General features: G+C 49.6%; 1 protein-coding gene across 4 annotated transcripts in view; it reads left to right on the top strand.

Moving 5' to 3' along the window:
• NRG2 (neuregulin 2) overlaps positions 1-27,221 on the top strand; it is a 160,549-nt gene that overhangs the window by 109,578 nt on the left and 23,750 nt on the right. For all 4 annotated transcript variants that reach the window (XM_077186505.1, XM_077186503.1, XM_054642950.2 and 1 more), the window contains exons 3-4: positions 4,228-4,346; positions 18,870-18,990. In XM_077186505.1, coding sequence (XP_077042620.1) covers positions 4,228-4,346; positions 18,870-18,990 — 240 coding nt within the window. The remainder of the gene's footprint in view (positions 1-4,227; positions 4,347-18,869; positions 18,991-27,221) is intronic.

The raw sequence follows: 27,221 nt of genomic DNA, 5'->3' as shown, positions 1-27,221 counted from the left end.
TGGTTTCAGGTGTGTTTACTATGTGCAGTGCTCTCCATTGACAATTTCAGGGCCTCATATGGGGTGGTCTCCAAGTTCTCTTTGTCAGCTCATTCCTTGACTTTGTTACTTATGTGTTAGTTACCCTATTTTTAGAAGACTAATAAACCACTGCAACAGTCGTAATCCTGGAGCTGTTCTTGTCCAGAACGATGCAGAAGTGGCTGAACTCACACAGGGAGCACGGAGTCCTCAGTGTAGGTGTCACAGGGGCAGCTCATGGCAGCTGCTCTCCTGATCCCATGCTCTGACAGGAATGGCTTAGTGAGGAGATGACCTGGGAAGATGGCCCCATTTCCACTTGGCAGTAGGTAAGAGGGGAAACATGATTCAAGCTTGACCAGAGTGCTGGTGGGAACATGCCTGCTGTCATGGGAAGTTCCTCCTTGGCTCAGATGCAGGGCCTGTTTCTTCTCCTCTCACTGCACTGGAGGCCTCAGGGCCTGAGCTCACATTTAGATGTCTAAATTACAGCCGATGAGGACACCCTTCCCAGCCAGAATTTGCCAGGATCTTTGTGTAGGTCCTGGCCAAGGGCTGATCTCCCTGTTTCCCATTGTAGTCTGGAGATTGGCACTGAAGAGGGTGATTTACTCATCCCTCCAAACTGCCCTCTGGGGGACTCTTTTCTCTTGGCCAGAAAGGTATTTTGGGGGATCTTCTTTTGGCCAGGCTGAAGGTCTCCTTGTGAATCCTATCCCTCAGAGCTTGCATACAGCACATTCCCCGTGGCTCATCCCTCCACTGGCACTACAGGAGATAATTAGTGCGTGGCTAAGTCATATGTGCTGAGGGTCAGGCAAGACAATGAGGCACATTTTCCCCTGGAGTAAAGAGATGTCAACAGAGTTGCACTGCAGCGAAATGATGGGATCTGTCAGTGACCCTGGCCCTTTCACTGAGCAAACAGCCCGGGGCAGAGCCTTCCTGCAGAAGAATGGCATGGTCTGGCAGCCAGGCACCCTTGTGAATGCACACGTGGGGCTCTCCCAGGGCTGCTGTCCCCAGGAGCCTTCATCCCACACTCCTGGGCCCACAGTAACTCCTTGGAGGCCACTCCTTGGTGTGTCTGTGAAATCAGCCCTCAGGAGAACAAAGTACCTGCCCCTGGGGACAGCAGGGGGAAGAGCACAACTTGGAAAAGATGGTTTCCAGTGGAGTTTTGGGGTATTTCAGGAGCATTTGGAGATAGTAAAATAGATCAGAACCAGGTCAGGTGAGGACTTGTCCATCTGACATCCTTCAGCTCAGTTCTTCCAGTGCACAGGATTATCCATGTTAACTAAAAGGCCCATGGTTAATGCTGTGAGGCAAAGTATCTCTCTGGCTGTTTCAGTGCTTCTTAGAATGGGGAAATTCTCTTTGCATTTGTGCTCCACATGAAAGCTGATCCATATCTCCAACCTTCATCTCCTTTCCCCTGAGTCTGTCACCAGACCTTATACAGCCCAGTGTGGAGACCAAGAGGGGCCACACCATTGGCCTGGGCTATGAAAAGCAAGAAGAAACTCTTGATTTTTCAAGGGAATCTTCCAGTCCAGGATCATTTCAACCAATTGTGATGGCAAAAATAAGCTCTTTTGACAGTACAAGTCTTGTGCATTAAAACAAAGTAATCCCCTTTGGTTTCACCTTGATGTTGCTATGCTCCAAATGCCAACATCACTCTTTATTCTGCTCACATTCCTCTCCAGTTCCAGGTAAAAGACCAAATGTCTCTCACCCTCTTGTTGGAGCTGAGTCTGTCAAGTGTGGCTCCTTTTGTGCCACTCCCTAACTCACATCTTTGGGACTTACACCCCCTTATCTGTAAGAAATCACATACCTAGGTGATATTCTAATGCAGTAATGGATTTTTCCAGTTGCTCCACCTGGTGAAATGTGCTGTGGACTGAGATTGCCATGCAGCTAATTATCATTAGAACATCTGTGCTCTGGCAGCTGAAGGCAGCATGTCCATTGATGCTCTCAGCTCTGCCCTGGCAGAGAGCCCCAGCGTGCTGATGTGCCAGGCTGGTGTTTTCTATGGACTCTGAGTTAGAGCCTTGCTCTTCCAAGCTGCTTTCAGCATGTGCTGCCTGCACTGCAGCCTGGTTTGTGAAACAAATGGTGTATTCTGGCAGAGAGGGTTGAGACAGCTGGGAGAAAGTAATGGCTGGGCTGGGAGCAGGCTTGGAGTTGCATTCTGGAGCCATCTCACTCTTTTGATGAGCATTTTCACACCTTCCTCTATGGAAGGAGTGGGGAACCTGCTCCTGAACAAGGTGCTGCAGCCCAGCAGAGCCCAGGCACCCTTTGTGCCTCCCAGCAAGGTGCAGGAACCAACAGACCCAGGGCAGCAACAGGCACTGGGTGCCTTTACATGTCCTTAAATGCCTCTTTCTTGTGCATTACCTGACTCCAGAGGCAGCACAGCAGTGAGGGCACCATGCCCAGGGCTGCCACAGGCTGTGCTCAGAGACTTGAGAACACAGAGAAGGGTGTTGTGCTGGGAGTTGAGGCAGAATCACCCCTCTTATTTAGGCTCCCATGTTGGAATGTGTTACACAAATGGATTGGGGGAGACCTACTGTCAGAGGGATTCAAGAGGTCTTTGCATACTGTCAACATCCATTTAGAAATTGCTCCACATGTGGCCCCAGCTCATGCAATTGAGCCCTTGACCGCATCCTGTAAAACAGGGCAGTGCCTGTTTCCTGGGAGCTCTACCAAGTCGTCTCCAAGTGCTTTTAATTTACTAATATAACTAGTGAGATGTTCCTGCTGTGTCCTTGCGCCGTGCCTCCCAGGAGAACAGCTTGTCAGGGTGTTAAAAAGATGCCAGTGTGCTTCTGTGAAGGGCTTCCTATGGACAATGATTTGCACATCCCATAGAAAAGTCCTTCTCGGATGACACGTGTAACATTGCAGCTATGTCCAAGGCTAATGGTTATTTTCCACATAAATGGAATTATATTTGCCTTCAGCAACATCGGCCACTGGGACCTCCTTCTAAAGCTGGCAGCGCTTCCAAGTCTCTAAATAAAGTGACACAGACCTGAGGTAAAAGCTTGGTGTAGAAAGCAAACAGAGATGTTCTTACGAGAAGAGCAGACAGGGTGGGTTTTGATAAGATGGCTAAAATGGAAGAAAATGTAGAAAACCAGAGGGTCTCATGTGGGAGTCCCACTGCGGTCTCATGAGTGGCACTCAGTGTGTGTTGAAGGCTCCTATAGATCCCTGTGAAAATGGGCAACAAAAGGTTTTGCCTGTTAGTCAGAGCCATCCCAGAGAATGAGTCACAGCCAGTGGGAAAGGCGATGCTCCTTCAGCAGTGCCGCAGAGCTCTGCAGCAGAGATCTGCCTCTCCTGTAGGGGCACGGGCTGGGAGGTGACATGGGCTGGGAGGTGACATGGGCTGGGAGGTGGCACAGACTCGGAGGTGACATGGGCTGTGAAGTGGCACAGGCTGTGAAGTGACACAGGCTGTGAAGTGACATGGGTAGTTGTCCCACCCACCCTCTCCTGCTCTTTGGAGGCACATCTGGCTGCTCAGATGAGTGTGTGCAGCTCAGCCACACATGTCTGTATTCCATTGGAGTGTGGATCTGGGGGACACGAGGTGCTTGCCCTTTTTTAGGTTGAGTTGAAGCTGTCAGTGATATGTGCAGGGCAAACCCCAGGGGGTGGATGTGCAGGGTGGTGAGGGGTGAGTCCCCCTGGGTGCTGTGGGTGTTTGTGCTGAGTGTGTGGCACTGCTGAATGCAGCTGGTGGAGCACTGACTGCTCAGCATCCCTGCTGAGGAAGGTGCAGAGCAGGCATCTCCTCTCCACATCTGTCTGGCAGGCAGATCCCACTGTCCATCAGTAAATTGGCTTTTTTCCAGTGTGGAAAGCTTGTGCTGGAGTGCTGGGACTCTGGGCCTCAACTCCTCACAAGACTTTCTGTGTGAATGAGAACAGGTGTCAGACCAAACCACACCACACGCTCAGAGCAGTGGGTTCAGAGGGAGATGTTCACCTAGCAAATCCTGGGAAGGGACTTGTCCAAATCCTATCCAGGCTCCAGTGCCTCTTCAGCAAGCTCAGGCAGCCCATCTTGTCAAGCAGGGGTGACCCTCCAGGCAGCATCCCTGGGCCAGGAATGGTTGTCACTTCATGAGGTTGGTCAGCAATGGAGTAAGAAATGTCTGCTGTACTTTTCAACAGAAAGATTTCCAGACTGCAGTTCAACAAGGTGAAGCTTGAAGATGCTGGGGAGTACAGCTGCGAAGCCGAGAACATTTTAGGGAAAGACACCGCAAAAGGCAGCCTGAATGTGAAAAGTGGTAAGTGAAGAAGCCAGCAAATGTCTCGAGCTGTCTACCATTCCACAGAAAGGTTCTGCACATGGTCTGTCTTGCATTTTGTTTCATGCTTTCAGGATATCGAGTAAAACAATCTTGGGAGATAAGAAAAATGCAGCTTAGCATAAATGTTTATCTTTGTTATCTGTCACTGGCAATGTGGTTAATTTACATTTTAAATAAACTTACAGTCTATGTATTTTTTTAAAAAAAGGGGTAAGGAGGAAAGAAAGCTGGTGGGCTTGATGTTTTCATTTTTTAAAGAATTTCTGAGAAGCAAAACTCACCAGAAGACAAGTAATTAGACCATAGCTTTGTGATGAGTGAAGTTGCTTCTGATTTTCATCCTAGAATGTGTGCTCCATCTCTTAGAGCTCAGCGGATGGAGTCTGAGGTTAGGTGGTTTTATTATTATCTCGGTCATAATAATTATATTGCTTAACACGATGGTTTGGATGCACCCTCCGGCTCAGAAAGTCCCTACAGTGGCTGCCAGAAGCTGGGAGGGCACAGCTGGGAGGGGGTGACTGTATTTCCTAAGCTCTTCCTCCTGCCATTCACAAGGGGCACTGTGGCAGCCTGGGCTGGGAGCTGGGCTCTGCCTCTGGGCTCTGCAGCCCTTTGCTGGGATCCAGGTTTTTGTTCTCATCCCATGTGAGGGAAGGTAGCTTTCTCCTGCTGCTTTCTGGCAGTATTTTCTCTCTCAACCTCGGCGTTTCTGAATCTTTTCTTCCATGAAGCTGCAGCATCACACAGCCTCTCCCTGCCTGCTCAGTCCCAGTGCTGGCAGGGTCTGCAGGAAGGCCACCCTTGCTCACACCTCCCTGCCTTCATCCTCTGCTGGGTTTATTTCCAATTCTGATAGGAAAGGTGCCCCGAGTAAGAAACTGAGGCAGTGCTCTCCTTTTGTCTTTCTTGCCCCACTCTCTGGCTGCCCCACACCACAAAAACTGCTCCTGTGTGATGGGAGCTGCATGTGCAAGCTCCCTTCCCCCTGTGCAGCCATCAGAGCCCTGTCTGCTCCTCTGCTGCCCCTTCCCCAGCACCAGAAACCCTCCCACAGGAGGGGGAGTGAGATTGAGCAGTGCCAGCTGCAGGGCCCTGACCTGCACACAGGGAAATGCACACAGGGAAATGCACACCTGGGAAATGCACACAGGGAAATGCACACAGAGAAAGGCACAGCAGGGAAATGCACACAGGGAAATGCACACCTGGGAAGGGCACACAGGGAAATGCACAGCAGGGAAATGCAAAGCAGGGAAATGCACACAGGGAAATGCACAGCAGGGAAATGCACACAGGGAAATGCACACAGGGAAAGGCACACAGGGAAATGCACACAGGGAAATGCACACAGGGAAAGGCAGAGCAGGGAAATGCACACAGGTAAATGCACACAGGGAAATGCACACAGGGAAATGCACACCTGGTAAATGCACAGCAGGGAAATGCACGGCAGGGAAATGCACAGACGGAAATGCACAGCAGGGAAATGCACACAGAGAAATGCACACAGGGAAAGGCACAGAGAAATGCAGGCAGGGAAATGCACACAGGGAAATGCACACAGGGAAATGCACACCTGGTAAATGCACACAGGGAAATGCACACAGGGAAAGGCACAGCAGGGAAATGCACACAGGGAAAGGCACAGCAGGGAAATGCACAGCAGGGAAATGCACACAGGGAAATGCACACCTGGTAAATGCACACAGGGAAAGGCACAGCAGGGAAATGCACAGCAGGGAAATGCACACAGGGAAATGCACACCTGGGAAATGCACACAGGGAAATGCACAGCAGGGAAATGCACACAGGGAAAGGCACACCTGGTAAATGCACACAGGGAAATGCACACAGGGAAATGCACACAGGGAAATGCACACCTGGTAAATGCACACAGGGAAAGGCACACAGGGAAATGCACACCTGGTAAATGCACACAGGGAAAGGCACACAGGGAAATGCACACAGGGAAAGGCACACAGGGAAATGCACACAGGGAAATGCACACAGGGAAATGCACACAGGGAAATGCACACCTGGTAAATGCACACAGGGAAAGGCACACAGGGAAATGCACACAGGGAAATGCACACCTGGTAAATGCACACAGGGAAAGGCACACAGGGAAATGCACACCTGGTAAATGCACACAGGGAAAGGCACACAGGGAAATGCACACCTGGTAAATACACAGCAGGGAAATGCATGGCAGGGAAATGCACACAGGTAAATGCACACAGGGAAATGCACACAGGGAAATGCACACAGGGAAAGGCACACAGGGAAATGCACACCTGGCCACTGCAGGGCAGGCAGCACCTGCCAGGGTGCTCAGGAAACCACCCTGTGTGGCAAGGACCCTCCCAGCAGGGATGGGTTCACTCCTGAGCTGCCCAGAAATTGATAAGACCTGAAAACCCACGAAAGGCACACAGAGATCTCTCTGTGAATGTGGTGGGCTCCCTGCCTGGATGATCCATGCTCTCAGCTGCCTTCCCCTCTGCCCTTGGCTCACTGCTCAGCTGCAGGCACACCTTGCTGCTCTTTGCAGATCACCTGCCACCACAGCAGGGCCAGTCCAGGGGATGCTGATCCCTGGAGGCTTTTGTGGCCCTGTCCCCCCTATTTTTCACCTTTTTTCACCACTCTTTTTTCCCCTTTCCCCTGCAGCTACCCAGAGTTAAGCAGCCTTCCCCAGTTTGCAGGCATGTGCTCTCCTGGAGGATTCCTGTCCCCTCACTGCTGGGCCTTCCTGGGGCCTTGCAAGCTTTCCTCCCTTCTTCTGTGACACCTTTCAGTGCAAAACTCCTCAGGGCGCCTGAATCCACACATGTGTTGTCCCCTGGTTCTTCTTCCCCAAGATCCCTAGCACTGATCCTGTTGTGACTCCCATTGCAAAGTGCTCTTTGCTCTATTCCAATACCACTTTTCAGTTTCAGAAAAGCAGCTTTTCAGCCATACACATCTGTTGCAAGTCACCAAATCCACCACATCTTTAGAGAGAGTGGCTGCAGAGCAGAGCCCCCTTGGCACTTAGAAAATGCCCCTCAGCCAAAGCCTCCCCTCACCCCTCCTCTACAATTCCAGCATTTCCACAAAACTCCCAGCTCAGAAATAAATGCTTTTGCATTGAGAAACTTTGTGAGGGTGTTAATTTCTGAGGAAATGCTTCTGGACTTGGTCAAAATATACTGCAATATATTGCAGATTTTATGACTTTGAAGTAAATTAGATGCTTTCTTAGAAAAATATCCCATTTCCCAGTTCTCATCATTGAATAGTTTAATGTTGATATCACGTAGCCATGAGGGCACAGTTGATGTGTGACTATTTCAGGTTCTTTTTTTCCTCAAGAAATTTCTAGGCATCTCCTCAACTCCTCAACTTATCAAACACTGCAGAGAAAATCAAGTTGTACAAAAAATTCTTTCTGCTTCGAGCTCTTTGTGGTGGTCCCACCCCTGTCTCTGGCAGGGCTGCACCCCCAGCCCAGGCTCCTGGGGCTTCCTCCTTTGTGCATCCAGAGGCTGTGAGGGACTTCTCCAAAGGTGCTGGTGCTGCCAGCAGGGTTGAGTAGAGCATTCTGTGGGCATTGGGGTTCCCAGCATCCTGGTTCAAAAATAGGAAATCACTCCCTGTTCTTGTCTCCCCTAATCCTGGGGACCTTCCTTCATCTGTTTCCTGTTCCTCCAGCTCTGGTCCAAGCATTAATTTGTGCTGCAGAACTTCACCTGGGATGGAGGCTCTTCAGAAAATCCCACCTTTTCCTAAACTCCACATTTTCCCCACTGCCACATCCTGCCATCCCATCTTTGCACTCTTGTGGCCATCAGGGCTAAGAAAACCTCCCACATTTCTGTTCATCTCCTGCCAGCTGAGCCCTGAGCCATCTCTGCCTCTTTATGGTGACACGAGGCCCTTCAGAGCGAGGGGACATCGTGCCCTGTGCCATCCCCTGCAGGGACACTCCTTGTCCTGCCTCTGTCACCCCAATGCCCTGCCCTAAAGCAGCACTGACACCTTGGCAGCCCCCAGCCTGTGCCCCCAGCAGCACCTGCCCCTCTGCTCCTCCCCACAGTAGCTAAGCCCACCCTGCTCTGCTCAAAAGAGATTATTTTGTTCACTACTTTCTTACCTTAATTTCCCCAGGAACAACGAAAGCACCACAAGTCTTACCAGCCTCAGAAACTAAAATAGTTGTTATGGAAGAAGAGTGTAAGTACCTCTCCCCCACCCCCCCATACAGCTGCTTTCTCCTGATTTGTTTGCTATTATGAGACATTTTGCATAAATGCTTTATTGCCTCCTGGAATCTTCTTTAATCACTCCTTCTGTCTGATTTTTCCCAAAGCCACTGGTCTTTCTTTCCCTAGATCTTTTAAAAAAATCTGATTTATATTGCTGGTGTCTATCTTGGAGAGGGAGAATTTGATAACTATTGCAATGGCAGCTTGAAGGACATGATACTTAAAATTGCAACTGAAGTTCAAGCACTCCCAGCTCTTTCAGTACATGGAGTTATTGGTACTTGCAAGATGTGCTTGTTATGGCCTTTGATTTAACAGGGTTTTCTTTTATTATTTTGTTTTTGTGTTTGGGGTTTTTTTTTTGAGGATAGTTGATCAAACCAAAACAGGCTGTAGGAAGTACAAGAAAAAAGACATGAGTCTTCTAAGCATAGGTAATAAGAAAATTGCAGAAAATCCATCCATGCCCTGCCATCCCATTTTTTCTGAGTGTCCAGAAAGCAAGAACAGATTTCCCCAAATTCTTAATTTGATTTATTGTGGCTGAAATGCTTTTTAGCATTCCCTCCTACTCAGTTGTCCCAAAAGCAGTAGAAAATGGGCACAGAGCAATAAAAACCAAGGAGGGGATACAAGTCTAGATTAGAATCCTGGTGCCTGGACATTGGCTCAGCAATTTCTGGTGGAGGGTGTTTTGTCTGTGTCAGGGGGTCTCTCCCCACTGGGAGCCCCCAGGATCCTGGAAAAAGCCCTGGGAAGGCAGGAGCAGGCAGGGATTTGTTTTTTGTGTGTGTTTCCATCCCAGCTGCAGATGCCCAGAGCTGAGAGCACAGCTGGCTGTGCCTCACTGTTGGCAGTTCTGCTCTGCAGATTTTATGGGGATGTTTCCTCCTTTGAAATCTCAGTCTTTTATGAATTTAAAGGAAATCTGATTGCAGCCACAGCAGGCACTGGCCAGGTATTCTTTAAAAGCTTTTCTGATTAGAGAACTGCACTTAAAATGTGGTTTTTTGTAGTGCTTAGCCTTGCACTGCACTAGGGATACCAAGCTGAGATACAGCATCATTAATGCCATGGCCACACCATCCTTCCCCAGGATTTTCCCTTTGTTTTCACCAGAAGAGATCCATGCTACTTATTTGCATCATATTAGATTAATGCTATTTTCTTAAAAGCCAAATCTCAGAAAGGAAACACAGAAATTTCCCCTTTTGGAAAACTTCTTTCCTCCATGGCTGCATCATCACTTTTGTTTTTCCTAATGATGGGAAGAGATGGCAAAGTCCCCAGAGTTAAAGCTATAACTCACTTTTTCCTTCACATTCCTTTTTTGCAATATCTCTCAAGCGTTATCTGAACAACTCAGAATCTCTCTGATTTTTATGGTGATGGAGAATTGCACGTGTGTACAGCATATGGGGAGGTGATGAAGATGTGAGGTGGGATGATCTGGAGAGCAGACAAGTATCTCATTCTTGCAAAAGTCCTGCATTTCTTTTCAATATCTGTATTCAGAGTCACCTGTAGGTTGTCCCTGCTCTTGCTGTTTCACTGAAATCTTCTAAATCACTTGCTGGACTTTAAACACTGATGCCCCAGTACTTGGTTTGTGAACAGCAGGAGGTTCCACTCAGCTTCATTTGTGCTGCAGTAGCCTCACTGGTGGTGAAAATGTTAAATGAGACTTTGTTTTGTGCTTGTCACAGGCTAAGCTTGTGCAGTTGGGTGGTCACAGTGGCTCAGCTCACAGGCAGGAACTTGCAGGGATGTGGTAACTTGATCGTGTGCCCTGACAGGAAGGTCCTTTCTGCTCATTTCAACATCAGAGAGCCCAGAATGGCAACGTGATCCTGTCACAGAGCAGCATGGGGCAGCTAAACAAGGCTCAGGAGTCTATGCACATGTTGGGTAAACAGGATAGGAACCAGTGCTGACATTTAGAGCGTTCTGATGGAGGCAGAAATGGAAGAAGGGTCAGAGAAATCTGGAGAGCATTCTGAGATGGAAAGTTTATACAGGACAGAGCTAGCCAAACCCTCTCAAAGTTTAATTTTACAAAGGTAAGATAAAGTTTGAAGTCTCTGAGAAGGTCAAGTAATCCCTTGTGCTTGTTTTCTGCTGTTGAGCTCTCCTCTAGCTCCTTCCCTTGACTTCAACAAGCACGTGAAGCCCTGAGGGTAAGGAGAGAACGCAGGCCAGGTGGAGGAGCCATGGTTTGGATACTGTCAGGGTGCAGGAGGCTGTGCCAGTGGTGGGCAGGTGATGTAAACCAACATGTGGATCATGGCAGCTGCTCCCCTGGACTCTGCTCGTGCTCCTTGCTCACTCTGGAGCTGAATGAGTTCCTGGCTGAGTGCTTTATCAGCCTCTGGGGCTGTCAGTGCCCTTGGCTGAGGGTGCTCTGCAGCAGGGAGAGGCTCAGGGTCACAGGAGAAGGGGAACAGGGAGAAAGAGCAGAACAGGCAGTGCTGAGTTGTGCTGGGAGCAAGAGGATTGGGGGGTGATATGAAACACCTGAATGAAAGCTGGGCTCTCTGGGTTTGGTTTTGGGGCCTTTATTTCATCTGCTGGGGATCACAAGCCCCCCCAGAGTCCCTCTAGAGACCCCTGTGGGAAGGGTAGCTGAAATAGTCCTTTTTTCTCCAATTAAGTCTAACTCTCCACACACCAGTTTGGGTCCACAGATTTCATAGTTGTCATCCTGGTGATGCCATTGGGCTGTTTGTAGCCTCATTGGTGTAGAGCCATTGAGGCAATCCCCTCCAGTTTAATCCCTTCCCTGCTGCCCAGCGTGGCTGGGTGTAGGAAATGTTCTCCTCACTTTTCCAGGTGAGCTTGGTTTGATGGACTTGCATGATTGCAGTGGCTGTGCTGTGCTCTGTGAGTTCCACACCCCACAGGAACGTGTGCCACGTGGTTATGGTTCAACCAACCCCCCAAACCTGCTCTCAAATCCAGTCTGGCCTGGCCTTTACTGGGTGACCATGGCAGACCTGCCTGTGACCTTGCTGGTCTTACTCCCCTCTTTTCTTCTCATTATTCCCTTCTCTTCTTTGTCCTCACCTCCTCCCTCCCTCCTGCTTTGTTCTCAGTCCTGGGACTGAAGACCAGCTGGAGGTCTGACCTGCTGATGGCTGAGCTGCTCTGTACTGCACAGCTGTAAATGAACTGTGTGTGAGGTTCACTGCACCAAGGTCCAACATCCCACATGACTCTGGACCAGGCATGCAGTTGTTCAAGTATTTGCAGTGGCCCAGGCTGATGGGGAATAGAGCTAAACACAAAGAACTTGTGAATCTGGGAATGACCCCACCAGTGTGCTGGAAACCCACTGAAATCTCCCTTGGCCTCTTGCTCTGAAGTGCCCGTGTGTGATCTGCAGCCACGTGGTGTCCGAGGGCCACGCTTCAACCCAGGCACAGTTACCATTCTCTAAGTGAGACATTTTGATTCCCTTTGTCCTCCCATGGAGCTTGGCAGGTCTCTCCATCCTTGCTCCCTGAATAATTGCTCTCCTGAATGTGAAATCCCAGCTGGGCAGTCCCTGGCCCCTCCAACCTGAGGCCCCTGAGCTCTCCTGGAGCCCCCAGGTGTGAGCACAGAGCTCTGGGCTTGGAGGTGAAGGGTGTCCAGCCAGCCCAGAGCATGGGCAGAGCAGACACAAGTCTGGCCATGTGAACAGAGCAGTTTTCAATATTAGACTAAAAATAAGTGCTGGTGTGGTCTTTGCTGGGATAATTTCAGCCCCGTTGCTGAGGTGGGGCTGTAATTGAGCGGAACCTGCACGCACGCAGGCACGGGGCCTTGAGGTGAGTGTGGAGATCTCACTGCCACTCTGCAGAGAGCTCTGAGGTGCCTGGCAGCTGCCACATCCTGCTCACTGCTCAGTTTGCACACTGTGCATTTTTTAAGTAGTCACGCAGCTGCCACTCGAGATGTGGTGCAAAGACTCTAAAGGCAAAGAGGGGCAGGATGAAGTGTGGGGTGGGAGCTGATGTCCCCTGGGAGCACTGAGGCTGAGCCCAGCCTTCAGAACTGGGCTCTGGACCAGGGGATCTGCTCTTCTGGCTCCATCCTGGGATCCTGGTGTGTTGCTTCACTTCTTGGACTTCAGCTGCCCTGCCTGCAAAGCTTTCACGCTGGCATTGGCTCTGTGGAAGGATTTTTAGGTTGCTGAACAAATCCCCTCATTGAAGTATCATGTTGCTTCTATTACAATTGATGCTGGGGATTTGGGAAAATGAAATGCTGCACTGCTGTCATGTGCATTTTCAGGCCCCTGTGGTAGAGCAGAGCATAGGAAGGGCTCCCTCGTAAAGCTGCAGAGATCATTCCAGAGGAGCAGCCTGAAGCTTGACAATAACACAGGACTTTGCCCCTGCAATAACTGCCTGTCCCATGGAAACAGGCAGCCCCTGAGTGCTCAGAAACCTTTAAACTTGTTTCTTAGTGAAACCCCTGAACAGGGCAGATGGGAGAGGTGGGGAATGCAACCTGTGCTGTTTTGATCAGCAGCATCTGATGCTCCAAGATGAGTGCCTTGCAGTCTGGTATTTGTATCTTGGGATGAGCTCCTAGTGTGCAGCTATTGATCCTAATGATCCCCTCGGGAACTGGAAACATGATTCCAGCAGGATCTATTTCAATAAAATGCGGGGGTAAATATTTGGTCATTTCCAAATGAATAAACACACAGGAGCGGGATTTTTATGAGCTCAGAGTCCCCAGTCTGCTTTCAGGCATACTCCAGTATGCACAGGCCCTTCTGATTTTATGTACAGATAACAGTGGGGAGCATCCAGGCTCTGCTCAGGTTTATTGCAGGAGGAGGTGTCGTATCAGACACACAGAAATCTGCCACAGAGGGAATGGTGAGGATCACCAGCCCCTCCATGTATTAATCAGTGTAAATCATGGATTTAGTGTGGCTCACACCAGGATTACAGCCCTACAACTGAGGAATATCTTGGCCAGACATCTTCTCATCCATGTTCTTCTAACAAGCTCTGTTGAGAGGAACCTCAGCCATTCTGTGTTTTATCAGTAAGTACATGAGGCATATACAGAGCAGGCAATCTGTATACACTCCCCAACCAGCTGAGTTCATCTGTCTAACTGAATGTCTAAATATTGAGAGAATAAAGTGTCTGTACTCTATGAACCCACCAGCCAAAGTTATTTATAAAGAAGAAAAGGAGCGGCGAAACCATCGCTGTCTCCCTGCTCTCCTCGACAGTAGCTGTAGCTCGTGAAAAATTAACTATAATTTATAGTCCAAGCTGCATTAATTAACTCTTTGCAGGGGGAGTATTTCACCAGGCTTCTGGGAACAGGCTGGTGAGCTGCCTGCAGAGGTGAGATGACGTGCATGGCAGGAATTGTGTAAGAATCCCTGCACAATCATTAATGGCCTTCCTGCGTAGATGGGCTGTGTGAAGGGAAGTCCACCTGGCACAGTCACTGCCCCTGGCTCTCTTCTCTGCTGCCCTGCCATTGATGATAGTCCAGAATGACTGAGGCATGTGGTGGAAAATAGACTCTGTGAATGACTCCAGTGCTCTGAATCTCCCATGTGTTTATGCTGCTCTGTCCTCACTGGCTGGGGCAGCAACAATAAAATGTGGCTGCAGATCATTCACAAACACATCATCAAGAGCCAGCCCTCTCTTCCCTGTCCTCACCTCTTTTCTTCACCTCATTATTCTCCTCTCTTCTTTGTCCTCACCTCCTCCCTCCCTCCTGCTTTGTTCTCAGTCCTGGGACTGAAGACCAGCTGGAGGTCTGACCTGCTGATGGCTGAGCTGCTCCAGCCCTTCTCCCACCCTGCATGGGCTTTCTGACCAGTTTGCCACTGTGGATCTCAGGGGCACCTTGCTTATTCCCCCTGGTCAGAAGGAAATGTCACCACTTACTTGCCTCATGCACACTCCTGGTTTTCTGCTTTTAATTTGTTGAAGTACCTGGGGAGGTTCTTGGTACATGATTGGTGTCACTGCACAGCCCCCTCATCACGTCCCACTGCCTTCATGAGTCCTGTTCCACCCTGCTACCACCCAAAACTGCTCTCTTGCTTATTCAGTTCTGCACTCATCTCAGCAATTTCACAACTTTCTGAGTCATTTGGGAGAGATGGAGTTGTGTTGGAGGCTGAATGAAGGACTTATTCTGCCACACCAGCCAATGGGGGGGAAAATCTGCCTGCTGTTGTACAGCAGTTAATGTGAAATAGCTGTGGGAAGTAATTGTGCCTGTGGATCACCAGGCACAGTGTTTGGCACAGAGCTGTAAATAAACTGTGTGTGAGGTTCACTTCACCAAGGTCCAACATCCCACATGACTCTGGACCAGGCATGCAGTTGTCCAAGTGTTGGCCCAGGCTGATGGGGAATAGAGCTAAACACAAAGAACTTGTGAATCTGGGAATGACCCCACCAGTGTGCTGGAAACCCACTGAAATCTCCCTTGGCCTCTTGCTCTGAGGTGCTGGTGTGTGATCTGCAGCCACGTGGTGTCCGAGGGCCACGCTTCAACCCAGGCACAGTTACCCTTCTCTAAGTGAGACATTTTGCTTCCCTTTGTCCTCCCATGGGGCTTGGCAGGTCTCTCCATCCTTGCTCCGTGATTAGTTGCTCTCCTGAATGTGAAATCCCAGCTGCTGCAGCATCCCAGGGTGATCAGGCACCTTGGAAGGCTCTAGAATGAATGTTACCACACACCAGTGAAATTTCAGGGTTATGAGAGAGACAGATCTGTATTCAGTGCACCAAACCTCAAAAAAAAAACCCATTAGGAATTCCTATGACTGGAATAAATATCCCATAAATATCATGTGTGCAGTATGGTCTCACTATTTCCAAAGAGAAAAGCAGAACCAGGGATGACCCAAAAAAGAATAAATAGAGATCATTGCTTCCCAGCTAGGGAGGGAGATGCTGGCTGTGCCTGCAATGCCACAGGTAGCACAGGGGAAACAAGTAGGGATAAAGAGTAGTTTTTTCTAATACAAGAGCTAGGAAAGGGCAGGTTAAAATATCAAAATGGAGATGTGGCTTTACACACTGTGTTCATAGCACTGCAGCTCTTGTCACAAATATTGTGGGTGCTACAAGATTAGATTTATTCAGACAGCAACTAAACTTGTTGGTGGAAGTATCCAGCAAAGGCCACTAAATGTGACAACACTGAGGCTGCCTTGGGTTGTCTCTGAGCTGCCCATCCTGCATGGCCTAAGGAAGATTATCACTGATCTTTTTTAGCTTTGCCACTGTTGGGGCCAAGACAGGGCTTTGGCTTGACCAGTGTTACAGTCTGAAATAGCCTCATTTCCTGATGCTCCCTTCTCAACAGGGAACTGCCTCTCTCTGTGGCCTTTGCCACATCTCTGTGCTGACAAATGGACTGGAGTGAGGTGATTCCATGGCTCAGTTTTAAAACACTTTGTGCTTCTTTGGGGTAAAAGGCAAGGTACTTGCAGGAAACAGGGTTGAAAGGATGATGACATTAGAAAGATGCTTCCAGAAGAGGTGATCACCCATGTATTTTCCTGACAGGCACAGCTCTGCTGACAGGCCTCCCCTAGAAGTGCCCAAGATGCCCAAGCCTCAACCATGTCAGGATCTTTTTTACCTGTTTCAAAGGGACAAAACTGTTTCTATGGGATGAAGATCCCATGCAATCTCTGGCTGATGAGCGCTGTGATCCTCCCTGTATCACATCACACAGCACTGCATCTTCCCATCCACCTTTCTTGGTGGGTTGGGTATCTTTGTATCTGGGGTGTTTCCTATGGGGAGGTTTCTGGGCTCTGTTTTCAATTCTCCCTCTCTGCCCCTCTCTTGCTGTGGCAAGGCTTGCTCCAAAATCATTCCCTGTAGGGTTTATGATGTGAGACTTTGCCAGATGGATCATTTTGCTTGCTACCAAGTGGTGTGTTTGATGGTTGCAGGGGTGACAGCTCCCTGCAGCCTGTGCTTGTTTTTCATCCCTGTGCCTTTCAATTTGCACCAGCTCTTGGGCTGATGAAGTTTCAGTGCTCCCTGATCCACTGGTGCACTTGCAGAGACCCACACTTATCAGAGACCCACAGCTCTCCTCTCCTGAGCAGAAATGTGCTACTATCTTGTAAAGGTATAAATTATAAAGTCTTGTCTGTATAATGAGTCTGCATTCCTCAGATAAATTACACAGGCTCATAATGGCTTTGGCTTTTAGTTACCATTAATCTTAACTGGACGGGAGTGCTGAATTTCCTGCAGAAGTGTGGGATTCAGATTTTTGAAAGGGTTTCACTGGAGGCTTGGTCAAACCATCCTCTGCTCCAACACCCCAGTGTGTGCACCCTGCTGTCCACATTTGGCTCCCAGCTGGCTGCAGGACGTGCCCTGAGGGAGCAGCTGCTGTCCCAGGGCTGTGAGCACTCTGGGTCTCTGCTGGAGTGTTTTCCATGTCTCCTTAGCAGAGCACTTTGGGACAGCTTGCTGTGCTCTGGATAACTGTGAAAAGACAGAGCCAGAGGCAATGGTTATTCAAGGCAAAGCATGGAAATAGCTCTGGCCTGTCAGCCAGTGGGAGGCATCCACTTCCTTATGGGAATGGCAGACAATGGCTGGGACAGCACATGGGGCAGAGCAGGGAGCTGGGCCATGCTCAGGTGACAGTGTGGGTGCTCCAGGTGGGCACAGCACAGTGGGAATCTCCTCTGGAGAGGCACAGACCCCACAGACCCTGCAGAGAGTCCCAGACGGGTGAGAGACAGAACAAGCTCGAGTGCCAAGCATCACCCACATGTGAGAGGCTTCACAAGGTGCTGGGAGCCTCCTTTGCCTGGGAGAGCCCAGATGTTCCCAGCAGGAGCTGGGAATGCAGCCCTTGGCTCTGCTGTGTGTGCTGCAGCCCCTGCAGAGGTGGATGGGCACAGGGGCTGCCCAAGGAATAGGGAGCAGCCCTGGCTCCCTGTGGCACAGGCCATGGCTCGCCCTGCTGCTCCTCCTCAGGCTCTGCCTGGCTCCTGCCTGGCTCTGGTTCAAGTTTTCTTCCTTGAGTCCTGTGTCAGTGAGGATGCAGTCTCAGTGATGGTGTCACAAACCTCTCCATGAAGCTCATTCTTGCTTTGGAAAACGGGATGGAAGAGAATATCTCCTCAGAAGCTTTGGCTACAGCATAAAAGGTGCTGCAAAGTAGGCAGTAGCCACTGCTGGAGGTGTAGCTGTGATAGGGTCTGAGCAAGGTGGGTAGTCCAGGAAAGGGGACTGTTTGTAATGAGGTTAAGTGTTCAGTTGTAACAAATCCATGCTTTTAAGTGCCCAGCACTCCTTAGACTTATGTGAAAATGGGTCTGCATTCCCCAAAGCTGCTCACCATCTGTAACCTGTATCGGTGCTCTAACAACTGATTTTTTCCTTCCTAGAAGCCTTTGTTTTACCTTTGGAGACTCTGTAAGTTTATCAGAGTCTCTCAAAGACAGGAATCACAGTGAAATTCTGCAGGTTTTCTTGTCACTTACGGGACAGGTTTTCTCTAGAAACATTTTGTAAAGGTTTCCTCTAGAAAGAAGTTTAGATTTGGAAAAGCACCTGGGAAACTGGAGTCATGTTGGCTGCCTGCCTCAGCACGAGCTGGGGCTGGCTGGCTTCTCCTGCTGCACTTTGCTGGGGCTGTAGGGGCGGCCCAGTTGTGGCAGGACAGAGAAATGCTCAGGAGAGGGCAGGGATGGAGCCCTGTTCATGGAGCTGCTCTTGCTCGTGCCAGACCTGCTCCTGGCTCTGAGAACACAGCTGGCAGAGGTGTGGAGCAATGCAAAGTCCCCTGCAGCACCTCTGGGTCTGGCTCCAGTGTCCTGAGGTGCTCAGGCCTCATCACTGGCACTCTGTGACTCTGCAGCCCCTCTCCTTCCTGAGCCCTGCTTGCCTGCTGGCACAGCATCCCCAGCATGAGGGAGGGCCAAGGACACTGGGAGAGGGGCACTTCCCTGCAGCTTGCCAAGAAAATGATCTTGTACCCCGTGCTGGCTGCTTAGAGGAGGATGAGTCTTCAACTCCTCACTCACTTGGCCCCTTTTGCTGCGAAAGGAAGGGTCAAGTTGCAGCCCTGGGACCCAAAGGTGGGTCTGCAGGCACAGGCTAAGGTTTGTAGCTCTGGGGTTTTTACTTTGGCAAATGAACTCGTAGAAAATCATCTAAGGAAGCAGAATTGCCAAACAAAGGAAATAACAATATATCCTTTTTGTGTGTGTTTTTGTTTTCCCCTGCAGTAACCACAACTCTCTCCTCCTGGTCCGGGCATGCCAGAAAATGCAACGAAACAGCCAAGTCCTATTGTGTCAATGGAGGGGTGTGCTACTACATCGAGGGCATTAATCAGCTGTCGTGCAAGTAAGTGAGTGGAGTTCTTGTGTCAATATGGAAATTTCTTGGCTGAGGGAGAGGAGACCTTTGTGCAACTGCCAGACTGGGGGGGAGCTCTGAAATTCTCCTGGCAATTGCAGTTTGAGCTGTGCAGGTTCAGAAAGGGGCACTAGAGGGGCAGGGGTGGGGAGGGGGGGAGAGGATTTGTATTTTCCTTTTTTGTGTGCGTGTCACTGTTCACTTTTCCTGGCTTTTCTCCCTCTAAGAATATGTTTGTTCTGGCTGCTTCTTTTCCCTTTCTCCCCTTTCTCCTCTGCAGCTCCAAGGAAATTTGGGTCCCTTTTGCTCTCCCTGAGCTGACAGGTCCTGTTCTCCAATCAGGGAGATTTTCAGGGGCACAGCCTCCTCCTTCCCCATGGCTGGGGGGGTCCCTCACTGAGACCTGCCCCAACCTCTCCTGTGTCTCATGGGCCCAGGGTTAACCCCCAGCTCTTCTCCTCTCTGTGCAGCTTTGTGACCACTGTGTGGGATGTTTGTTTCCCCCTTCAAACCTGCAAGAAAAACTAGAGACCTGTACTAAGTTATCCTTAAAATGAGCTTTGAAGGGTTTGAAGTGGGGCTGCACAGCCTGAGGGATTTGGAATGGGATGTGAGACTTTTTCACCCCTGGTTCAGAGCCAGACAGCCCAGTGGCATCTCACACCTCACCCCCCAAGCCTGTGGACAAGCTGTGCAGTCTGATTGCCAGTGCTGGGGGTGCAGGTACCCAGAGCTCACCTGTCCCTGCCCCTGGGCTCCTGCACAGTGAGCAGGACGTGGTGCCCTGGGTGTGCACTCACTGGGCAGATGGAATCCTCTCCTGAGCTCCCCTGGTGACCCAGGCATCACTGCCCAGCTTGCAGAAACCCAGAGCTGATAATTTTCTCCCTTTGGAACCCAAGACCTCTCAGTGGAGACACAGCCAAAGGTGTTCACATCTGTGGATGTCACCCAGCAGCACTGCAGGATGTGATGCTCATCAGGTACCTCAGCTCCTCAGGTCTTGGAGGCTGCACTGAACACAACTCTCACCCCCTGTGGAAAGCCTGAAAGGGCTGGATCACACTGAGCACAGCTCCTCCCTTGTCCCAGAGCTCCTTTGATTCTGCAGGGAGCAGCAGAAGAGGCCATGTGGAAATGTATCCTGCTGAGCTCTTGTGCTCTGGCTTTCCAGTGCAGCTGGGGTGGAAGGAGCAGCTCCCAGTCCTCCCAGGCTCACCCTTAGACACAGAAAGAGCTGGGCAGGACAGAAACCAGAAGCTGTGGCTCCCACATTTCCCATGTGTGCAGGGAGTGGGAGCAGCCCTTGTCCCCCCAGCCCTGTGCTTTGGGGTAGTTGTCACTGCCATTGGCTTCTTGGTGGCACCGTGGGCTCCTCTGGTCAGTGCTCCTCACAGGAAACAGGGGGGGAGCCCCATATGATGGTTAAAGTCACAGCCACCATTCTGGGGTAGCTGCAGCCCAGGAAGCCCAGGAAGCCCCAGAAATTCCAATCTTTCCATTCTGGGAAGGGCTGAACCCTTGAAGTGTGGAGGAGTGTATGAATCAAATCTGCAAGCAGTGTGGTCATGGCAGAGGCACAGATTTCAAGGCTCTTTCTTTTGGGAAGAACCTAATGCAGATCAAGATTCAAATGGGATCAATTTCTAATTATAACAAGAGTTACCTGAACCCCTACCATGCATAAGAATCACTTTTTCCTAATGAAGAATACTCTGGTACTTGTCCAATGTCTTCAGCAGCTCGACTGTTTCAACCAAAGCAATTCCAGCCTACCTTCCAACCAGGCTGCTCTGACAGATGATGAACAGAGGGAACACTCAGTGATGGATCCCATTAAGATTTTATGTGCCACACCAAACAGACCTAATTATTTCATATCATTTGAAAGCCTGAATTCCTCACTTTGCAGATGGTAAAATGATATCCTTTCCTTCCTGTTGAGTTCCAAGGTGCCAATTGCTAAAACCAGATGGGAACTGAGCAGGCATGTGTGGAAGGGCAGGAAGGTGTTTCCCAGAAGGAGGTGCTGGAAGGTCTGCACTGTCACTGCTCATCTGCCAGAAAAGGTGAAAAACAAGAAAAACAGAAAAACAAGGCTCCATGTTCTCAGAAACCCAGGGGACCCAATGCCTTCCACACAGCACAGTCACTTCTGATCTTACTGCTTGAGGAGATCCCTGGATGCTCATTCTCCTTGGGTGTTTTTATCATTAAATCTCAGACTGAAGATAAGAAAACCTGGCTGTTGAAGTGGTGTAATTTTAGAGTTTCTGGATTCTAGAGGATAATAGCTATTGAGGAATGCAGAAGCATTTGAACTGAAAAGTGTTTCCCATAAAATGGCTCTCCCATTTTATGTGACAAGGGTGATTTTTGGGAAGATGCTGATGAATAAACAGACTTCACTTTGCCTGCAAACAAAGAGCTGATACATTCCATGGCTTCCTCATTGCACCAAGGCAGGAGATCTGCTGCTGTGGTTTGTGAAAGATGCAGGAGAAAGGAGAAGAGGCAAAGACACAGGCTTCCAAGCACATTTCTGATCTCTGCAACAGCAGCCTTGGCCCTCCAGCCTGACTGTGCCTCTGAGCCAGGAGCATGGAGGAGATCAGTAGGTTCTGCTCACAACCTCTTCAAAGGCTTTGGAGATCAGCAAGAGCCACATGAGCAGCTCCAGCCAGGAGCACAGCACGTGTGCCCATGTGCTCTTTCCATGGCACTGTTCCAGTCAGAGCCAGCAGGACCTTGGGGGGATCATCTGGCCCCTGTGCCAGCTTCCAGCCCTCCCTCACTGAATGCTCAGGGGGTTCTACCCCCCACTCCAGCACCCTTGTGATGTTCCCACCCTTTCCAATGCCAGCTACCAGAATTTTGGAGTCTTCTTGTTCACTGCCTGCCACCAGCCTGTAATCAGCTTCTTGGGGTGGGTTCCATTCTTGCAGATGCCCAGAAGCACAGGAAATCCTTCCTGAAGATGTCCCCCCTGGCAGTCTGGACCAAAACCAGCAGATGAGTTCTCCAATAATTTCTTCTCCTGATGTGGTTCATGCTTGATTTGCAACAAATATTGCCTAAATTGGCAGCTGGCTTTTTATTATTATTTTATAACAGGCTTCCCAGAAACGTGTTCCTCCTGGTCTTTCAAATGCTCAGGAACAAAGTATTTGCTTGTAATCCCACTTCCTCCCTTCCTTTCTAATATGCTTCAGACAGACCTTGGATAAAGCATTTTCTTCACTAGGAAGAGCCCAGAATGGACTTGGATTGTTCCAGAAATTGTGTCTTTCTGGATTGTGCCCTTCCATAATTTTATCCTTAATTTGAAGTAAATCCTACACAAAGGATACCTGAACATAATAAAATGTATGTTGCTATCCTGACTCTGCAAACAGACCACCTGGAAGTCAAATGGGAGAAGTGGGACCTGCCTCAAATATTCTGCAAATTTTCTGCATAAACCTGGGAAATGACAGAGCCACACACAGACAGAACTGACTCAGCATCCCTTGTAAATTAAAAAGCTCCAGGATCTTGACAGGAAGAATTTCCCAAGGCTTCTGCAGATCATTTTGCTCAGAGAGGCCTGAGGAGCTGCCTCCAGGGCAGGGACAGGTCTGAGCAGAGCACAGAGGAGGTGCACACAAGGAAGTCTCCAGGCCCTGAGATGGGCTGGGGCACACAGCAGTGGTGCCTGGTTTGTTGTGCCCAGTCACACAGAGCCTTGGGATGAGTGGCAGCCTCAGCTCTTGGATCTGCCTCCATCCTGGAGAGTCCTTGGCACAGCTCAGAGCACTTGGAGGCTGCTCTAACCTTTTATTGCTGGGTGCCCCACAGGGCTATGCTATCCAAAGAGCAGAAATGCTCTTTTTCCCAGTTAGGTCTTGGCACACATGAGGTACAGTTGGGGTCTTCCCAGCCAAACAAAGCAAGCAGGCCAGGTCTCATCACTGCAGAGCCTTCTCTGCCCACTGAAGTGCTCTTCACATCTCTTCTGTGTGGTCAGTGGAATCAAAGTGATCTGCTCTGGGCCAGGATCTTGTGTGGGAGCAGAAGACTTAAAGAGTATTATGGAGCAGCACCCCACGTCATGTTGGACCAGTTGTGCTCACAAGAATCAGCCTGGATGATTTTCAAATGCTGACAGATAAACAGACAGCCTGGGTTTGGGGTGACAGCTCTGCCTTACGTGGATGAGGCAGGTCAGAGGCCTGGCCCACCTCAGGCAAAAAGCGAAAGTCAAGGAGAGAATAAAAAACAAAACAAAGCAAAAGGAGAAAACATCAGATCATTTTAAAATTAGTTGATGAATCCAAGTCACCAATTTTCAAAATCACATCCCCAAGAGTATTGTTTCCTGCAGATTTTCCCAGGAAAGAGAAAGATCATTCTGAAGTTTTGTTCAGGCTGCCAGCTCCCCTGTGCTTTCCCAGAGCACCATCCAAAGGTGTGACTGTCACAGGGATGCTGTGTGGCCATGGTCCCCCTGGCAGCACTGTTTGCTCAGCTGCCCTGTGGCACCTGGAGCTGTTCCACCCCTGCCAGTGGCATTTGGTCAGCAGCAGCTGCTCATTGCACAGCCACAGGGACGTCACTGTCCCAGGGGTGTCCAGCAGCCCTGTGGGGAGGTGTTGCAATGTCCCTGGAAGTGGAGAGCGAGGGGTGAAAATCCCCACATCCTGTTCCAAATCCCCTGAACCAGCCAGGACTCTGTTCCCTGGGGTTTGCATGCTGTTTGTCTTGGATGATGAGGTCAGGTGCCTTTGCAGGTTCGAGTGGCCCATCTGTGCCTCCAGCTCAATGCACAGTGACTGCATCAGCCCCTGAGGCCATCAGAGTGTGGGAGCTGATCCTGCAGCAGCAAAGGCTCAGTGGGGCACAGATCCTGCCACCCCTGAGCCAGCAGTGGCTGTCCCTGAGCTTTGGACTCCACTCTGCAGCAAACATGCCTTGATTAGCTGCTCTGGAGAAGGCCTTTGTGTTTATTCTGGGTGCTTTCTCTTCTTCCCATCAGTGATTTGGTGGAGTCCAGCCTTTTGTGGCTCTCCAGAGCCTGATCATCTGGGACTGGTCAGGGGACAATGACAGAACTGTCTTCTTTTTCAGCCCTTCCCACAAAAAAGCAACGTGCTTGAAACATTTTTTTTTTCCATTTGCTTACTTCAGTGCATTGTGTCCTTCTGCTACAGCTTGTCTTTATTGTGTCATTTTGAAGCACCTGCTCATTCATATTTTTCTGTAACATGGATTGCTTTATGAGAGCTACTGAATTTGGCATATTTTAATTAAGATCTGGGGGTGCAAAGGAAATGTGCCTACCCTTGCAAGATTTAGAGCAACAGCTGGACAGAAAAAATTTTGCTTCCAGCAGGAAAACAAAAGTAGCAAATAATAATTAACAATAATTATTGCCCTGCCCTGATATGGGGCAAAATGTCGAAGTTCCTCAATTTTCAGCAATAAGCAAAACATCATAAAAATGAGTCATGCAAACTATTTTGGTTTGTGCTTTTTGAGATGCTTTATTTGACTGATCATCTTACTGCATTTTTGTTACCATGTAAATATCTCACTGCAATTCATCCTGAACCCAAGAGCAGAATTTTGCAGATGTTTTCAAAATGGGGTTATTAAAAAAAGAAAAGGTCTTAAGGTCAAAATTAAAAGAATGGGATATTTTCCAGCAATAACAGAAAACAGCATCTGGACAGAAAAATCCCTGACCAGTTTTATCAATGGCATTTGCAAGAAATTTTCAGAGGCAGCAATTAGACACAGAGAGATGGAGTTAAGCAAGGGCAGTTTTGGGAGTATCCACTCAGGCCAGAGAGGGGACAAGGTGCTGTCTGCAAGGGGTTGGTGCAGCCTTGGCCTTCCCCAGGACCATTCCTACAGACAGAGCCCTGTCCCCTTCCCTTGGGAGAGACCCATTGTGCCTCTGTGAGTGCACCACAAGCTCCCACGGGGATATTGGAGGGAAGCCCACCAGCTGTGAAGTCCCTGCAAGAGTTTTCCAAAGAAGGAGGGCCTTGGTTTTGCTGGGCCAGCCAGCCAGAGCCTCTTGAGTCAAATGTGCAGGAAGAAGGAGGCCGTGATCACTCCCAGCTCACAGCTCTCAGCTGCAGGGAGCCTTAACTTTCAGGTGTATCCCTCACTGCAGAAGAGCTGCCCTCACCACAGGTAGCAGATTTTAATGCAGAAGGGATGATCTCTACTGCTCTTCCTGTCCAGACTGGGAGAACCATGTGCCAAGCATGCTGGAAATTTCTTTCCTTGAAGTCACATCTGGGGCCACAGTCATAAATAATAAATCATCTTCAGCAGCCTGGAAGTTAGAGACAGATTTAAAAAAACCAAAAGCACTGCATGCTCTCAAAGGTCTTCTGGTCACTGCTTCTGCCTGCAGCCTTGCTTATGAGGAGCCAGAACCCAGGTATGCAGGGGTGGCACATTGTCTTGACAGCTTGTACACAAGCTTGAGAGGTGACAGAAGGTGCTCTTGTTCAGGGGGGCATTTTTCCTGTCACTTCTTCCAGTGCTGAATCACTGAGTAACTCAAGATGAAAACCCTGGCTGTCCTAGACACAGGGAAGGCAGTTGTCTGCTGCCTTCTATCTTGAGAGCTCTTCTCCCCACCCACGCCTGGCTGACTGCAGAGATCTGAAGATGGGCTGTATGGTAGCTGTCATGGCATCAAAGCCTCTTTGACACCTTTTTGTTTTGCTTTTTTTTCCCACTTCTTACCAATTTCTTTCTCTGGGCTTTTATTTCCTTCCACCAGTTTTCCCATAATTTTCAGTCTTTCCTGCAGCCTCAGTCACACTGGAGTTCCACCCTTGGCTGACCTCTTGCAGGTGTGCACCTGAGGTAATTTTAGCTCCTTTCTGACAAAACACCCCTTTTTGGGGTGGGTGGGACAATTGCTTCATTCAGCAGCAGCCTTGAGGCCCTTTGGTGTGCTCACAACATCCAGGAAATGTCAGATCCCAGAGAGATGGGAAGCACCTTGCAAGCTAAACTGGATTCCCTTGAAGACTCTGTGAATAAGTTCCTGACTCTGTCAGAGGTGATGAGTAAACTTCAAAAAAAAGGATTGGGAGGACACCTTCTCTTTTGGATTCCTTGCTCAAAGCCATCTCTGGAGGGTTTTTCCAGTCCTGGGGTGGTTTTTGTGAGTCTGTGCCACCCAGTGCCTCAGGTTTGTGCTTTTTGATTGACAGTGGGGCATTTCCTTCACTTCCCAGCACCAGCTTCCTCTGCTCCATTGCAGAGAAGGCCAACAGGCCTCATGTCTGATGGTGACCCCTTGGGCTGAGCTTTTCTTGGTATTTCTGGTTCATCTCCATTTCCTGTGCCCCAAGATGAACGTCCAAGAATGAGAAAAAAGCACCAATTTTTCAAAGATATTTGCCTGACTAGGGAGTTCACTTTTCAGTTTCAGAAGTGACTTGGATACTGAGAAACTGAAGGGTAAGACTGGAGAGCTCAGTCCAGCCTCGTGCAGAGCCATGCCCTAAAGTTCTCCATGAGCAGTTTGGGGTGCACAAATAGCCCAGCACACTCCCCCTTAGAGGTGTGAGCAGGTCCCAAAAACCCAGATGCTGACCCACATTTGGCCATGGGCAGTGAGGGTGCAGCAGGTTTTTTTGCACAGCTCAGGCCTGCCCAAACTGCAGTGAAATCCAGCAAGAAATCAAGTGCCAAAGCCAGGTCAGTGGATGTCCATGATGAAGTACAACTACTAAAAATCAAGGGTTTCTACATGGAGCCTGGACCTGGACCTGGACCTGGATTTGGACCTGGACCTGGACCTGGACCTGGACCTGGACCTGGACCTGGACCTGGACCTGGACATGGACATGGACCTGGACGTGGACCATCCCCCACCAGATGCACAGGCTGGGAGCAGTTCCCTGACGCTGCTGTGGCTGCTCCAACCTCCTGCTGTCCTTTGAAGAGGCCTGGCCAGGAGCTGAGCCACAGACATCAGATTTGGCCTCTGATTCATCTGTGTTTTATGAGGTGTCTTTCAGTCCCTTCCTTGCTGACCACTTGCAGATCACTGTGAGATTTTGTGGGTGGCATCTGAGAGTGAGGAAAGTCTGACATGTGTCACGTGCAGAGCCTGCAGCTCTGCTCACAAAAAGTTGAAAAACAGATGTTAAAATGCTATAAAGCCCTCTTAAGCTCAGAGGAAAGAGAGGTGTGCTAGGAAGGGA

This window comes from Agelaius phoeniceus, chromosome 15 (assembly GCF_051311805.1).
Source record: "Agelaius phoeniceus isolate bAgePho1 chromosome 15, bAgePho1.hap1, whole genome shotgun sequence".
Classification (NCBI taxonomy): domain Eukaryota; kingdom Metazoa; phylum Chordata; class Aves; order Passeriformes; family Icteridae; genus Agelaius; species Agelaius phoeniceus.
The sequence above is the reverse complement of the archived record's forward strand: the minus strand, read 5'-3'. Positions and strand labels throughout refer to the sequence as shown.